Genomic DNA, 17,240 nt, shown 5'->3' on the forward strand with positions numbered 1-17,240 from the left:
TTAATAATATTATTTGACATTTTATTATATTAATATGTAAGAAAAACAAGGAAGAAATCAATTAATAATAGTCTGATATAGTGTAAATTAATTCCTACAGATGGCATCTCAGTGCTCTAGCAACATGTAGAGGGTTTCTCTATAGTACAAATGAAATTAGACTGAACTTTCTTTGTTACTTTTATTTAAAGGACGCGACTTGCTTTTCTTTGTTGTACACTTATCAACGGCTACGTACAGACTAGTGATCTCAGAGACTTTAGTTCGTTTGATCGACACAGGGGCGTAAAATTATCGTACACACGTCTTCAAGTTCAAAACCCTATCGTAAAAATGGTAAAAACGGCGTACGACAGGGAGAACAGTGATCCCATTCGTACGATCCAAAATTCGTGGCGTACGATCCATTTGGAATTTCGAAAACTTGATGACCTTTTTTTTTTTAGTCAACAAATTTGGGAAAGGTACACCCCCACCACCCCTACTACCACCACCACGTACGATCTGTGTACGATCCGGTCTTCCATCTCCCTGTGGACCGCCGTTTTTATCGTTTTCATGATAGGGTTTTGAACTTAATGACTTGAAAAAATTGGAACTAGCACACTTTTTCCACATTTTGAAAATTTCGTCCGAGAAATTGTAGGATTTTTGTCGAATTTCAAATTTTCCCGGGGCGTACGATAATTTTCTGCCGCGTACGATAATTTTACGCCCCTGTGTCGATCAGACGAACTAAAGTCTCTGGGATCACTGAGGGAGAAAGACTTGCTCGTACAGAGATCGTACACAGATCATATACAAATCGTACGGTGGTGGTTCTCGAAATTTTGATTCACAATCGGAAAATCGTTTGATGACTAAAAAAAAAAAAGGTCATCAACCTTTCGAAATTCCAAATTGGATCGTACAGGCTGAATTTTGGATCGTACAAGGCTTCAAATTATCGTACGAACGGGATTACTGCTAGTGACGGCTTCTTGTAGCGTGGTTCCCTAGCCTTCTAGTAACTTTAGAGGGCGCGACCTTCCGTCGTACCTAGAGCACTATAGAGATAAGTACTCTCATCCGCCATTTTCACTCCTCGAGTGAGCGGAAGTTTTAAAAAACGTATGTAGTGAGTGTTAGTCTGTAGGTTTTATCGTTATTTTTTGCAATTCTTTTAATTATTTGTGAATGAATGAAGAAGAAATTTTATTGAAATCGTTTAATAGTCATTTAATAGTCATTTAATAGTCGTAAACAACTATTAATATCTGTCTGAAAACATATTGAAAAATACATTTTCAATAAAAATTTCTAAGCTCGCTACAAAGATTTTTGGGCTTTGTCTAGCAAAAATTGAAGATATGTTTATTCTTCTTGTATATAATATATTTTGACGCTTGCTTGTAATCATTTCTAAAATCATATTTTACACAACAGAATTAATTATTTTACTTATTACTATCATAAAACCTATAAAACATAACTTCTTATTGACTTGCATTATTCACAAAAGTTACATATTATTTGTATCATTACTTAAAATGTATACAGCAATAATATTATCTTTTAAAAATATGTTTCACTTACATTTAAATTACATACATGTAGGAAAAAAAGTATATAAAAAATGTTTTGTTTCATAGACTTCAATTTTCAGTGCTTCAAAAAGAGAAGATGCCGTGCTGTGCTGCAATTAATTGTAGCAACAGATCAGAAAAAGGCTTTCGGCTGTTTACTTTCCCGGCAAATAGTAAACGAAAGTCGATATGGATCCAAAATATGCGAAGAAACAATTGGAAACCAAGTCCTTTTTCTCAATTATGTGAAGTAACATGTAGTTTTATTTTTGAAACATTAATTGTCTATTGTTATTGATTTATTAGTTATATATCAAAACATACTAACTTTTTAGCATGATTTAATTTATTTTTCCAACGAGAGGTGTTTTTAAAATTGTTTATTTCTTATAGGTACACTTTGAAAATTCTCAATTTGAAAGTAAACGTGCAGATGGTTGGAAAAAATTGAAGCCCAATGCTGTTCCTACATTGTTTAATGTACCAAATCCACCTCCAAGGATTGAACCACTTCCACGGAGGTCAACATATAAAAAAAATAATAGTGATTCTACTCCAAAGGATGTGCAACTAGTCAAGATGATACCTTTTCAACCCCAAACTATGGTTGAACAAGCATCAATTCCTACAATATCAAATAATGTGGATATAATAGAAAGTGATCCAAAGAGTATATTTAAGAAGAAAGATACAAATATATTATTAGAAGAGCAAATTGACGAACTTCAGAAAGAAAATGAAGATTTGCGTAATCAGTTACAACAAGCAAAAGCAACATGTTATGTTATATGTTATCCGTGTTTATAAATCAATCACTGAATAGTATTTTGTAGTTTAATCTATCTTATATTGTTAAAAATAGAAAGGTTAAGTACTAACATCATCTATCAAATAATTTTTTTAATGAAATTTCATACAATTATCAATAAATAATTCAATCTCGCTTGATGTTAACAAACGTGTTTACTATACAAAACCATACTGGTTTCTTCTCTGTAGGAGCAAGAATGGCGGATGAGTGTACTCATCTCTATAGTGCTCTAGTACCGCTACAAACAGCTAGGGACCCTAAAGGGTCTCTAGAAACATTTTAGGGACTCTGTAGGAGGGACGCGCCATGTACATTGCTGGGGGACAGGAACTCGTGTAGTCACGTGATTGCGCGCGAATGATTCAAACGATAAGTTATAGGTTAGGTTTGTACATTTATACTTGTAATTATTAAATGAGTAAATTAAACTTACACTTATAGAAAACTACTAAAAAAAAACAAAACAATTAAATATAAATATCACAATAAAAACTATAATTATTCCAAAATTAAACTAACCACAGCTGTTAATACATACTAAAGATAAACATGGCTGGGCTATGCAACGAAAGCTGTCCCCCCACATTTTCAGCCTAGCAATCACGGAGGATAGATACCAGGAGTCCGAACGTAATGTTGAAAGAATGCTATCAATTTAGGGGACAAGATATTTTGCCGGTAGGGCGCGCTACTTTTCACAAAGTACTCGTTTAAATATTTACGCGGGAAGTCTTGTCGCTATTGACAGCTCTGAAAAAAAATATTTTAAGAAACGTGGAATTAATATTATTTAAAAACTACACAAATGTAATAATCAATTATTTGTTAACATAAAATTTTTAATATTATTTTGAGGTTATTCACTTTTGGTGCTCTGAATAAAGTCACTTTTCCTAAATTTTCACTTGCCTTTCGGCCAGCAAGGCAACCATAAACGGCACAACACTTTCCCATTTTTTAATAAAAATTATTCTAAAAAAATAAATTAATATTTTATATTTAATTTAAATGTAATAATAATAATAATAGTATCGGTACGCTTTGAATACTTGCGTTGCTAGTGGCAAAAAAAGAGAACTATGATCTGGGTCAAGAAATGACTACCACAAAAAATGGGGAAAATCCCATATCGTTCGGACTCCTGGTATTTATCCTCCATGCTAGCAATGTACATGGCGCGTCCCTCCTATAGGGTCCCTAGAAGCATGTAAAACTTTAACGCGCGCAAACAACTGTGGTCAAAATCTGAACTAAAAATGCACCATCCCAATACGTCTTCATCTATATGCACCTAATAATAAGTGTACTTCAGTGATCCCATTCGTACGATAATTTGAGGCCTTGTACGATCCAAAATTCAGCCTGTACGATCCAATTTGGAATTTCGAAAACTTGATGGCCTTTATTTTTTGTTTGTTTTAGTCATCAAATTTTGCAGGTGCACCCCCACCACCACCACCACCACCACCCGCCACCACGATCCCAATCCGTGTACGATCTGTGTACGATCTCTGTATGAACAAGTATTTCTCCCTGCGGTACGCCGTTTGTACCGTTTTTACGCTAGGGTTTTGAACTTGATGACTAAAAAAAAAAAATCATCAACTTTTTCAAAGTTGGAACTTGCACTCTTTTTCCAGATTTTGAAAATCTCGTCCGAGAAATGATCGGATTTCAAATTTTTCCCGGGGCGTACGATAATTTTCCGGCGTGTACGATAATTTTACGCCCCTGTGTCGATCAGACGAACTAAAGTCTCTGGGATCACTGGTGTACTTGTTTACCTTGTAGGTAAACAAGGTAAAGCTTGTTTAGTTGTATCCCTTTTTGATCTTCGATTTGTCAAATGAATAAGAAGAAAATAAATATTATTGAAAATACATAATAATTACTATCAAAATTAGCGATTAAAAGAAAGAAGAATATATTTATGATTGTTTATACACATATACATCGATTTAAACATTACATACCTATTAATGTACTTTGAATAATAAATAATGTCAACCAATTATTAAGTTTCCGGTCGTCGACAAAAAGATGATTAATAAATTTTTGTTTGATAAGCATCGGTGACAAAAAGCCTATTTATAAGCTAGCGGTCGTTAAAGAGTTAATATGATTATATTTTAAATTAGAGAGTTTTAATTTATCTAGTATATTAACCCTTTGCACTCCTATGTCGAGTGTGACTTGACATCAGTTTTTATCTCAAAAGATATCATACACTTGACAATTACAAAATACAACAATTGTCTATATAAATAGATATATATATAATATTATTTAATAAAATAGATATTTCATTTCAATTTATAATTAATTTTTTAGTTAAAGTAAATTACAAATAAAACTAGAAAAACAATGAAAATATAATTCGATATGTTTGGTAAATCCCCGATTTTTCTTGTATCCTTTTAAATACAATAGTATATATTGTATGGTATAACGAATAGTAATATAAGAGAAAGAAAGAATATAGAAAATAAAAAAGATATTTTGTACGGCATGTAACATGGGCGTCTCTAAATCGCACAATGAGTAAATGGTCATAATTACAAGAGCAACGTAGTCTCTTTAACTTCTTGCGTGCATTCTTCAATGTATTCATGTATCTATTTGTACATGTGCGTGTGCGTGTGCGTGTACGTATGTAGGGTGCGGGTGAATTAAGAGCGAATGAGAAGGGATCTCATCTTCTCATCTTCAAAGGAAGATCAGTTTGTATTGAAATGTCTCAGAGATCGCACGCAAGATAACATCAATTATTATACAAGTGTAATTTGGTTCTTCTTTTTTTATTATTATTATTATCATTATTATTATTATTATTCATTTTCGATACGTCGATCAAGAATGATACCACTTTCTTGGATTATTTGCATTCTTGCTATAGGTGAGTTTAAAAAATAAAATTATTATACATATTTACTATTATTATTATTATTATAAAATATGTGAAAATAATTGTTCATTATTAATACTACTATTCGTTTAATTTGGTAATTTATAATCAGGAGTTAACGCGTCAGTGAATGAAAGTTTTGGGAATCACCCGACGGTTGTAAAAGTTTTCAGAAACCATACGGTTTTGCTACCGTGCTCTGTGCAGGATCTTGGTAAGTAATAAGCATGAAATCGGTCATTATAAATGGAATTCTCTAACATAAGCCCGTATATCTGTAGAAAACAAAAAAACAACAACTTCTTAATTAATTTTATTCACAAACTTACATTAGAGAAAAATAAATTGTAAATTCAATAGCCATTAATTATTAAAATAAACGTGAAAATATTGAAGGGGTACCAACCAGAGTAAAATGGTGGGGTAATGGAAGTCCTTTGGCTGACAGCGATGATCCTAAATTGATAATTCCCGAAAGAATTCGATTATGGCAGAACCTAAGTTTAGAGATTTCCAACGTTCAACCAGGAGATACGGGAGAATACGTGTGTCAAGCGTCACGACCAACTCCTTGGGGATATGTTACGCGCGTCCACGTTATCGAAGTTATGTGTGAGTATCCAACTATAATACCATTAGTAAATAAATAGAAAAGAAACTACCCCTATTGAGAAATTACTTAAATATTATATTGAAACATTTTATTAATATTTTCAAGAATGATCCCGTATAGGAAGATATAACAAGTAGGTTCTTTTTCTTTTATATTTGACAATGAGTCGAGTTAGATGAAAATCTCATGGAAACAAAATAGATATTTGTACTTTTTTTTTTCGGATGAGCCAACAATATCTTTTGAAAAATAATCATTTTCATATTGAAAATAATTTCGGAATTTTGGACAATCTTATTATTACGTATATAATACATTAACATAACAAAATTACATTGTAGCATACGCGAATATATTCAAAGAAAAAAGGAGATGAGATCTTGCGTAGGTCGAAAAAACGAGAATTAAGTCAATTCGTTTAACTCGCTGTTTACTTATTTTCTTTGCTTTTTATTGTTTATGAGTCAGTATACGAAATAAATGTACTTAACATTAGTTATATTTAAACAAAATATTCATACACATTAGGGTGGATAAAAAAAAAATGACTTTTTTTTTTGTTTCAAGTGCCACGGAAAAATGGGTTGCTAGACACCTTAAAACAATTCTCACCAAATATGAGCTCTTAATTTTAATAAGAAGATCCTCCGCATCGTAGTTTTTTATTTTTTTTTCAGTCCAATAGATTAAAATTCATACTTCATTATTTATTGATTGTACAGAAAAATGTTCTAGACGAATTTTGTAGGAAATTTAATGCTCTACAAAAAAAGGTATCTTATATATATTTTTTTCCGTAAACCTTCAACGTTCAAAAGATATTCAGAGACAAAAATCAGTACACATGAAAGTTTGATGATGAATATCTTTTGAACGCTTAATTTAATCGCCAAAACATAAGACACCATTTTTATAGAACAGTTAATTTCCTACAAAAATTTGTATTGCGCATTTTATAATAGTCATTTATTGTCGAGTTATAAAAATGGTGAGGTTTACGGAAAAAATATATATAAGATACCTTTTTTGTAGAGCATTAAATTTCCTACAAAATTCGTCTAGAACATTTTTCTGTACAATCAATTAATGATGAGGTATGAATTTTATTCTATTGGACTGAGAAAAAAATAAAAAACTGCGATGCGGAGGATCTTCCTATTAAAATGAAGAGCTCATATTTGGTGAGAATATTTTTAAGGTGTGTAGCAACCCATTTTTCCGTGGCACTTGAAACAAAAAAAAAGTTATTTTTTTAACCCACCCTAATACACATATATATTTATGGAATAGACATGTGTATTTTATTTCCTAGTCACGCCCTAGAAAGTTCGGGTGTCTGGTAGTGCTTATATTTCCTAACCAGTTTCTTTCTTATATTTTTTTCTCTAGATCCACCGAGTATTCACACAATACCGGAATCCGGTGTACTGGAAGTCAGTTTAAAAGAGGAAGTCAACATGGAGTGTGTCCCAAGTGGTGTCCCCACGCCAGTCGTCTCTTGGTGGGCCAAGGTAATAATAGAAAAAAAATCAATTTTCAGCAAAAAGGTTGCATTTTTTGTTCTTTTTACAGGAGGAGAATATACTATTGTTGACCAACAAACCACAATTAAGATTTTACGTGGATCATCGTAATCGTTCAGGGCAATACACCTGCATCGCCGACAATGGTATCGGTGATCCAGCCTTGGCAACGATCGATCTTCGAGTAAAATGTGAGTCTTCCGAACTAAACTAAACTAAAAACAAATAATTGCAAGACCACCCAATGAATAAAGTTATGATCGAAAAAGAAAAGGAAAAAGAAAAATAAAAATAAAAAGAGAATAAGCTCCACCCTTTTATATCCCTCTAGGTATTTATCCTTAAGAAGATTCGAGGCTACTTTATAATTAAATATTCTAACTCGTATTCAGATGCAATCGTGTCAAATTGTATTTAAACGATTATAATTAAATTAGCAAATTGCTGAGTGAGCGCGTTTGTCCTTCTTAGTATTCAAATCATATATACAAGCGTATATATGCGTACGTACATTTATACATTAACCAATTACAAAGCAATTGCTCTAACGGCGGATAACATTTAATATCGTTATGCAAATATCAATAATTATCTGATCAAATTAAGTTATATATTAATATAACGCTTATCAATTGCAGATAAGCCTGAAATTATTATACATAAGCCATGGGTACATGCGTCCCCTGGACTTCGTACCCAATTAGATTGCAATGTTATTGCTTGGCCCGATCCTGAAGTAAGTGTTGAAAAACAATTTAGAAATGATTTAAAAAAAGAGAGACACTCGTTATATAACATAAAATACATACAATGCAAACAATTTTACAGGTTGAATGGTTCTTCACTAACACAACGATACCCTATTCAACAAGAATAATGAAGCACAGTTCAGGACATAATCACAGTTTAATGATAAAAAACGTGATGACGAAAGATTATGGATTTTACTTATGCAGAGCATGGAATTCCTTGGGAATAACCGAAGCAGTTATACAATTGTCAGGAGCCGCAAATCCTGCGGTTTTCAAAGAAGTTAAGAGTATATCCAAAACTGCATTCAATTTCATTTGGGAAGTCGATTGCTATACTCCCATCGTTGAGTATCTCTTCTCATTTCGCCGATACAAAGTAAGTATTATTTATATATAGGATGTCCCCTCCAATTATTTATCTAATTGATATACACTTGATGAATATATACAGAAATACATATCCGAAGATGAAGATTCTGATGAGATGACCATGGCATACAAGTGGCACAGACTTTACATACCAAGCGGAAGCAACGCGATTGGTCCTGTACATGCTCGATCCTTTAATTTGACAGGATTGGATGAAGCCACTCATTACGAAGCTTTCGTGGTATCAAGAAATCGTTATGGTTTTAGTAGGCCATCTAAAATCATTAAATTTGCTACGGAAGGTGCTCGTAAGTTCAAAACAAATGATATATCATTGTTTAAAAGTACAACAAATTCAGTTTTTGCGTATGTTGTTGTTTTTTTCTGCAGCACCTGATGCTGAAGACTATTACAAAACTACCAAAGAAGTGCCAGAAGAAAAAATCAACACTGGTATATATAGATTATTATTAATATTACTTATAAAAATGATTTTGTAATCATATCAAATTTGTATTTACTTAATTTATATTTGTTTTGCTTCATCATAGTCATACAAATGGCTTCGGTATCTCAACAATCCAGTGTGGACAACAACAATGGATGTACTTCTATGACGAAGAAAAGCATTGCTCTTGTCGTATTCTTTTCCTTGTTATGTTCAAATATAAGGTTATTATAGGTTGTCCTACTGTAAGTACAATTATTGCATAAGGAGACTTATCTTCCCGTTATTTCTATAAAAATGAAAAAACAAAAGTTCGAAGAGAGTATTAAAAAAAAAGAATCGTAACAATCTTCATCCTATATTAGGATAGATGACAGTACCTTTTATAATTAAAAATAAATCAATATTATTTTATATACACATACTTACATAATAATGTATTACTATTATTTCTTTGAAATGAAAAACAAAAGATTATTATTTCAATAATAAATCGAATTTATACAGGAAACTATGTTATCAACCACATACTCGTGCAATCCTTGCTAAATTATCATGGAATATGTTCCACCAAAAAATCTAGAATAATATACTCTTATCAAACATACAAACTATATAAATAAAATGTGACAAATGATCCACAGGATATCTCTAAAAGGAAATAGGATTATCACATTATAAAAGATATATCATAGAAAAAGAAATAAACCATTATGAAATGAATTTAATGTTAACATTATACATCCTGTGACAAAAATGTAATGCTTTCATTCTTTTTTACTGCTTGTTGTTGACTGTTGCTTGTAATAAATTGTGTTCTTATTCTTTTACAGAGCGATTACCTTACAATTATTTTAATAATAATAATAGTATAATATTAATATTATCATATCGGAGCAATTCACATAACCGTCCGTAGTAGTAATACGAAAATGGGCGAATGTTTATCTTGTTCATTTTCTTCTTATTTTTTTTATCCTTTCTTATTCATTATTATTATTATTATAATTATTATTATTATTATAATTATTATTAATATTATTATTATTATTAATATTATTATCATTACTTTTTTTTTCATTATTTTAATTCGCATTATGAATTTCGATTCTCGTTTTATGTATTTAAATAATATTTACGCTCTATATATTTCACTTGATGACTAAAATACCACACGTAGCAAAGCAGTACGTGTTTTAGCGCAAACATTTCTCGCGACGCGACACACATTTGGGGGGCGTCACTTTTAAAAAGTGAAAAAATCTGTAAAAACGTGAATCTTCGATTCTACGACGAATATAGGACAGTAAATAGCACTGTTGATGTTGCTGTTGTTGTTGCTGCTGCTGCTGCTGCTAGTTGATTCTGCTGATGGTAGTGGTGTAGACTTTTTTTTTTATTTTTTTATTTATGCTTGATATTTTATTTTTTTTTTTAAGGGAAAGGAGATTGTTGTGTTTTTCTTATCGCTTGATGATTTCTCTCAATAATAGCAATTGTTTTGGATTCGCTGGATTAAACTCCTAATTCCTATCGGTGGCTCGAAGCTTCTCTTCGACAGCTTCCTCCGAGGCCTCCGAAAGGTCTGTCGCCTGTATGTACTTTTGCACCCCTACTAATGATTTCTTCAAGGCATCAAACGAACTAGAATACAACATCTTCTTCTTAACTTTGGCCGTGTCAGGACACCACGACATCAAGAAAAGTTTTTGTTTTTTGGAAGCCTAAAAAAGAAAAAGCATCAAAACATTAGAGAAAAAGTGGAAATTTAAAAAAAGGTCTATTCAATCTCGTCACTCGGGAAAACAACGATAAAAACGAAACAAACGAAAACAACGATAATTCAACGATGTCTCGTCAAAAACTAACATGATAAACCTGATAAGGTGATGATTATTCAAAGTAATCTATCTTTTTCACTCTAATCATAATTGCATATCATCAGACGTATGTACACGTCGTAGAGTGCTTGATTCTCATGTTATCAATGATATCTTTCATTTATTATTTTTATTCGATTACTATCCAAGTTTTTTTTTCTTTTTAAGGAAACGATGCAGCACAACATTTCTATTGTTATTATTGAGACATAGTAAAATTCTCTATAAAAATGACAAAAAAAAAAGAGATTGTTTCTTACTTCGGAAGTACCCTGACACTGATGGGTATATTCAAAGTCGAAAAGACCATAACGGCATTCTCCACTTCCGCCCTTCTGCAAGTCTTCGAGAAAAGCATCGTAGGCCGCGTCACGAGGTCCAATTACTTCAACGTCAATCTGTTTTTCATCTTTAATGTAAAAGATCACGTATCGGTGCTTTTTGTCCTTCTTTATTTCTTCGTACGTCGTCTTACATACGTCCGCCACGGTTACTCCTGATGCCTGAAACAAATCAAATAATACATGTATATTTTTTCTATCTTGTATGCGTGTCCTATAGAAGAATATATGCATACATGTTAATCATATTTTTTCAATGCAAATGATAAATATAAATTGGTTTATAATCTTATAATATTCAATGTATTGGTAGGAAGAATCGACGAGTAGAAATTGCAAGAGTTGCAGTTGCATAACTCAAACAGACAGAAGGGAAGGGGAGAGAAGAAGAGAAAGAGATGGAAACATTTATATAAATGAAGCGCACCTGTTGATGTCGATATTCACCACCACATTTTTACAATGCCAGTTAGAAACTCGTTTTCCATTATAAATTGTTAAAGTAGTCTACTTTACAATTGTATTACTAACAAAATAATATAACAAAAAGAATCTATCAAAGGTCATTTGTAAAATATCTAATTAATAAGATGATCTTTTGAAATGTAAATATTTTACATAGTTATAATAAATTAAAAGTAAAAAAGAAAAAAAAAAAAAGAAGGAAAACGCGCGCGTGACAAAATTCAGTGAAAATGAAGAACAATTTGAAAAAGTTCAAATCTTGCTTGAGAAACGTGGTCGAACGTTACAGGAATAAATACTTCCCACGCGCGAATCATCCAATTCTCTTTTAGAGTTTTAAAAGAGAGAGAGGGAGAGGGAGAGAGTGAGAGAGGGTCAGTTTCTAAAGTTATACCCTTGCGATCTTTGCTAAAAACACGTGCCACGAACAAGAACATGACGAGAGAAAACAAATATAAAACTAAGAGAATGGACAACATTGCAAAAATAAATAATAAAAACATTTATCAAAATAATAATTAAATCGTACGAAATGTTTCATTACAAAATGACGTCACGCACACACATCTAGAGTGAAAGGTTCGAATTCTTTTAAATCCTGATCAATTAGATAAGATAATGAGTGCAACATATGAAATTGATTATTATTGATTATTATTTAAAACAAAAATAGAATGTATTTTGAAATACACCTTTTTGACGTTTCATCGACATTGAATATATATATCTATCTCCCTCCATTTCTCTCTCCTAAAACTGCTGGTAACGTGTGTCGTTTAATAGCAATGAGTCACAACCAACATACTAAAAAAAAGAGAAAGAGATAGATAGAGAAAGAGAGAGAGAGAGAGAGACAATAAAAGCTTGCATTGTTACCCTGCCATATGCAATGCAAAGACAAATTACTTTATTTCACTAACTTATTGATCCTCTACGAAGGCATCGACAGGAGTGATTTTGACTAACGTTGTCTTGACTACGCGCCCGCGCCTATTATTTTTCCATTATAATCTACCAATATTATCTTGCATTCTTAGACATTTTTTTTCATGTATTTAAACAATTAAATTTTAAGTAAAATATAATCGCAAATATCCAATGTCTTAAATTCTCTATTGATAATTTGTTTAGAACTTGATGTGGCCAACAGGATAATAAACGCACGCTCGAAGGACATAAAAGCATCCATCATACATGCATCGTGCATACACACGTACACAATTGTGCAGCCGGGATGCAGTTCCTCGGTCGATATTTCGTGCTACACTACGGTTAGGAATACACTTGGCTCCCTCTAGGACGTACTGTAAACGCCCTTTACGTGCTCAGTCCTCGTCCTCATCCTCATCCCTGTCGCGTTGTGTGTCTCTTTTTTTCTTATGTACAGCTTGCACACATACATACACGATGAGAGTAAAATAGTATGTGTAAGAGTGCATGCTGACGCAAGGTCAAACGAAAGATGATTCACCACGCGCGCAAAGGAGAGGAGGCATGCGCGTGGTTAGACCTATCTTTCTCTTCTAATCGCATACATAAAACATTTTAAATATACATATGTCGTTCTCGCAGAGATATACTAGATATAATACTCAATATTTTCTATTTATTTTCTATTTATTTTCTTGTTTTCTTTCGTTTTACTTTTCAAGCTCTTCTAACGCGTGTTTCCCCATTTTATTCCTTACTCCACCATCTTCCTTTCTATCCCCACCCCAATCCTGGGACGCTACCGGCGTCATTACGAGTTCGACCGAAGATAGCCGATAACGGAATTAAGGACAATGTCATGGATCTGAATTTTGTATCTATATCGGGAAATATCTCGAAGAACATCATTTCCGATCTAAAATATCTACACATGCACCTAATTCCATTGATTTGTTTATTTTATGTTGGTCAAATATTTAACTACAAAATTAATGGGGTATTGAATGAAACTACGTTCACGTTGGTATGAAACGAAATCATATCGCGGTCACCTCTATCATCTGTTATCTATTGCTACTTGAGAGTGCACCATTTTGCTAGGCTATAATATAAAAAATATAAATCGCTTTAGAAAGGAACGTTGTTGAGTTAATGACAGCGAAAGAGAGACGTCGCTTCGTTAAAACGATCATTTTATGTGTCCTTGCTAAGCAGAGAAATAAAGCATATGACAAATGAAAACGATGTAATAGAACGTTTGATTTATCCATCCGTCTTATACTTTCTTTTCTTTTCTTTTTAAACGAGCCATCAGAATCGACCGCGATAGATTCGAATGGTATTTATATTTCAACAATTTGACTACAGTAGTACTATTTTCAGAACAATTTCTACACAAATTTGTTTGAAAATTATACAGGGAATAATTATACTCTCTTATAAATCGTGATTCGTCGAGTAGTTTCATTAGAAAGATAATGTCGTCGTCATTTATCCTAGAAACTATTTCAATTTCGTAAATTATTGCAATGAGATACCTTGACATCATCTTTCTAAAATTAATCGAAAAAAATAGAACGCGTAATATATAGGTTAACCTTTTTGAAGTTTCAAAACAAAAATATAAATTTAATGAAAAATTCGATGGCAATTAAAAGGTTAGGAGTGGCGAAAGAAAATTAGCAGCTGGTTAGATTAATAGAAGCGAAGCTCGATTGAGCAATAAATTAATCAACCTATCGGTCGGGACGTCAGTGAACTTTGAGAGTCACTGTCCGACAAAAGACGTACTGAGTGAGCAGAGAGAGAGAGAGAGAGAGAGAGAGAGAGAAAGAGATATTATGGTCGACCTCCTTGTACACGACGGTAGGAGCGTCGATAGACAAAATTTTTCCTTCTCTCTATCCCACCTTTTCTAGTTCATTGTCACGTCATTCATAGTAAGTAGAGTAAGAAAGCAGAAATAAATACACATATTTCGACCATGAAATTTATACGAAAACAAGTTTTTGAACTAACGACCAATGCGCGCCCTTTTTTCCTCCTTCTTTCTCTCTCTCTCTCTCTCTGCTGCCGCCATTGTGATTAATCACATTGTAACCAACTTCATTGTAGTCCTCCCCGCGCGCGTTCTCTCATTGTCGATACTAATATGATAATTAAAGGATTTTCATTTATTCTTTATTTCTAAAATAAATCATCGTTCGTAAATCTTTTTTCGATTGTTTTTAAACGTCATTTCGTCGTTAAATAAATTCCATCTCTCATACACACGCGCGCGCGCACTAGACCACAAAATACCGCGAGTGAACGTGCGAGAGAGAGAGAGAGAGAGAGAGAGAGAGAGAGAGAGAGCAGCACACGGCACAGCGACAGAGAAAAATAGATTTTAGCAGAGCAAGAATTTCTTGGAATAGGAATAAGATAATAATAGTAGAGTAGTACCAGAAGACTGCGTTACTATTTAAATTCAAACTTTGTCTTTTTTCGTTTTTTAATTAATATAAAAGTTCTAATGAACATATTTTCAAAAATATCCCACAGTCTTCTTTTCTTTGATCCTGCACTACATTATCGACTGTAACGGAAGAATTTTGAAACGCAACACAACATTGACAAACTTCAGGACTTTCCTTGAAAGAAAAAGACTTTTGCGATAACTAAACAAATAATACACATTGATAAGAACCTAAATTAAACTTATCTCTAATCGAAGTATAACAAAAAAAAAATAGGGTTATATATATCTCGAAAAAAAAAAAAAAGAAAAAAAAAAGTATCGTTTTCAAACGTCAAAACTCATCGACCATTCCAATCCATTTTTTGAATTCTCCTCTCTATCGTCCCACCTTTGTTCCACCTCTCTCTCTTTCTTTCTCTTTTTCTCGAACAGCTCTATTCGCTATGTCTCGTACGCGTCTGAAAATATCCAGGCTACCGTCAGAGGAGGAGGAAGAGGAGGAGGAGGAGGTGGAGCATCAGAGGAAGTGAAGAGAAAATGGTCGCGCGAAACGTTCGGCAATACTGAATACTTTTTCTCTCTCTTTCTCTCTCTCTCTTTCTCTTCCCCTCCCAATCCCTCACTAACTCACTCACTCACTCTCTCTCTCTCTCTCTCTCTTTTTCTCCCTTTACACCCACAGTATTCTCCTCACTATCTTAAAAACTCGTCCGACATACACCGATCACATTTCGATTCGTTTTGAAGCTTGCATATCGTTAACGGTACGACATCCATCTTTTTTGTATGTAATATTTCGCATCTGTTCTTTCTCTCTCTTTCTCTATCTCTCTTCATATGTACATTAGTTCTTTTTTATCGATCGAGTAAAAAAAAAAACCGATAAGTCGTTATTAAAAATATTTATCAAGAATCATATTAGATTTCAAATAAAATAAACGATTATTCAGTCGATGATGACTCGTCTTCGATGATTCGTTAAATCGATTCCGGCGAACTCTCAATGACAGCTCTTTCTCTCTCTCTCTCTCTCTCTCTCACTGGTTAAAACTAACACGTAACAAAAATCAATCAAAAAAAAAAAAAAAAAAAGAATAAGGGGAATAATATTACAATTAAGATGACAATGAACGCGAAACGCAAAGTATAAATTACGTGATAACAAACGTTACGTGAAATTTCATGAAAATTAAACGATAATTTAAAATTCTCAAGTATCGGTTATAAAAAAAAGTATTGAAGGAATCCAACGAGTTTGATTGGTCGGTTTCAACAACGGATTGTTGAAAAACATTCGCGTTCAACAGTTATGAAAAATATTAATGATTATTATAATTACATTAAGAAAACGAAAATTCTTTCTTCATGGAAAGAATTTTCAGAGAGAGAGAGAGAGAAAGGAAGGTGATTAAGAGAGGAAAGAGAAAGGGAGGTAGTAAGGAGGAAAACCCCCCCGCCGTCTGGACCGCGACCGGCAGAAGAGCCGAGTATCTCCTAACCTCCTAATGTCGAATTCTCGAAGATACTTAACAAATCAATCGTATTCTTTGACAAAAATAAACGAAAATGGGAGAAAGAGTGTTGTGTATGTGTGTGTGTGTGTAAGAAAGATTGATCGCGCTCGAATAAGGAGAGAACAATCGAATGGATGGTTCTGTGCCGCGGCATATCCGCCGGTTATAGAAATGGCGACCGGCGGCGGCGCGTCCGCCGCGGCCATAACCACAAAAGCGAATCGGTCTACGATTCACGAAGAGAACAAGAATTTAAAGCTTTTACGAAAAGACCGTTTAACTTGTTGGACGACAACTTGATAATTAGGCATATTTATATTTGCCTCACGAATCTTTTCTTCTATAATTATAATGATTAGAACGATTATTAATATTATTATGATTATTATAACGATATATAATAAGGATAATATTTACCATTTTATCGTGATGTCGTGTAGAAACGAAGAAGCGGTGTGTTAAGAATTGCGTTAACGAAGGACTCGAAGATCTCGACCCGACTCGAAAGTAACACTCGCGGTGGCCTCGGCTCCGGGTAGAACTGGATAAGGCGCAGTGTGTCCAGTCGCCGGGGGGTCGCGACACACGAAGGAACGAGAAGGGAGGAGGCCTTCCCCCCTTCCCACCCGCCACCCTCCTTTCCTCTCTCCCTCTTCTACACCC

General features: G+C 33.3%; 3 protein-coding genes and 1 long non-coding RNA gene across 4 annotated transcripts; 2 read left to right on the top strand and 2 right to left on the bottom strand.

Annotated features, from left to right (window-relative positions):
• Window positions 1-241: 241 nt before the first annotated feature.
• Window positions 242-5,264, top strand: LOC149030602 (THAP domain-containing protein 1-like). Its single transcript, XM_089178524.1, has 3 exons — window positions 242-1,088; window positions 1,646-1,815; window positions 1,959-5,264. Coding segments are annotated over exons 1-3 (585 nt in total). The 5' UTR covers window positions 242-1,087; the 3' UTR covers window positions 2,373-5,264.
• LOC107070545 (opioid-binding protein/cell adhesion molecule) lies at window positions 5,098-9,816 on the top strand. Its single transcript, XM_015328850.2, has 10 exons — window positions 5,098-5,272; window positions 5,394-5,495; window positions 5,678-5,893; window positions 7,284-7,405; window positions 7,467-7,608; window positions 8,056-8,153; window positions 8,246-8,545; window positions 8,621-8,846; window positions 8,929-8,991; window positions 9,090-9,816. Exons 1-10 carry the CDS (start codon window positions 5,233-5,235, stop codon window positions 9,218-9,220), a joined length of 1,440 nt encoding a protein of 479 aa, XP_015184336.2. The 5' UTR covers window positions 5,098-5,232; the 3' UTR covers window positions 9,221-9,816.
• tsr (Cofilin/actin-depolymerizing factor homolog tsr) lies at window positions 9,691-17,151 on the bottom strand. Its single transcript, XM_015328851.2, has 3 exons — window positions 16,995-17,151; window positions 11,127-11,369; window positions 9,691-10,710 (listed from the first exon to the last, which is right to left on the bottom strand). The coding sequence occupies exons 1-3, from the start codon at window positions 16,995-16,997 to the stop codon at window positions 10,510-10,512; spliced, it is 447 nt and encodes a 148-aa protein (XP_015184337.1). The 5' UTR covers window positions 16,998-17,151; the 3' UTR covers window positions 9,691-10,509.
• On the bottom strand, window positions 12,307-16,988 carry LOC149030603 (uncharacterized). Its single transcript, XR_016178573.1, has 3 exons — window positions 15,452-16,988; window positions 12,890-14,887; window positions 12,307-12,476 (listed from the first exon to the last, which is right to left on the bottom strand). It is a non-coding gene; the product is annotated as an uncharacterized LOC149030603 (long non-coding RNA).
• Window positions 17,152-17,240: the final 89 nt, after the last annotated feature.

The sequence above is a fragment of the Polistes dominula genome, unplaced genomic scaffold (genome assembly GCF_049000335.1).
Source record: "Polistes dominula isolate Pdom_NZ unplaced genomic scaffold, Pdom_raw_medaka contig_11, whole genome shotgun sequence".
In the NCBI taxonomy this organism is placed as follows: Eukaryota; Metazoa; Arthropoda; class Insecta; order Hymenoptera; family Vespidae; genus Polistes; species Polistes dominula.

Excerpts from the sequence above, each read along its gene's own strand:
- LOC149030602 (XM_089178524.1), top strand. Across the intron at positions 1,816-1,958 it reads CTTTTTCTCAATTATGTGAA|GTACACTTTGAAAATTCTCA; the intron begins GTAACATGTAGT and ends TATTTCTTATAG.
- LOC107070545 (XM_015328850.2), top strand. The coding sequence starts at position 5,233 with ATGATACCACTTTCTTGGATTATTTGCATTCTTGCTATAG. Across the intron at positions 5,496-5,677 it reads GTGCTCTGTGCAGGATCTTG|GGGTACCAACCAGAGTAAAA; the intron begins GTAAGTAATAAG and ends AAAATATTGAAG. Across the intron at positions 5,894-7,283 it reads CCACGTTATCGAAGTTATGT|ATCCACCGAGTATTCACACA; the intron begins GTGAGTATCCAA and ends TTTTTTCTCTAG.
- tsr (XM_015328851.2), bottom strand. Across the intron at positions 10,711-11,126 it reads AGTGTCAGGGTACTTCCGAA|GCTTCCAAAAAACAAAAACT; the intron begins GTAAGAAACAAT and ends TTTCTTTTTTAG.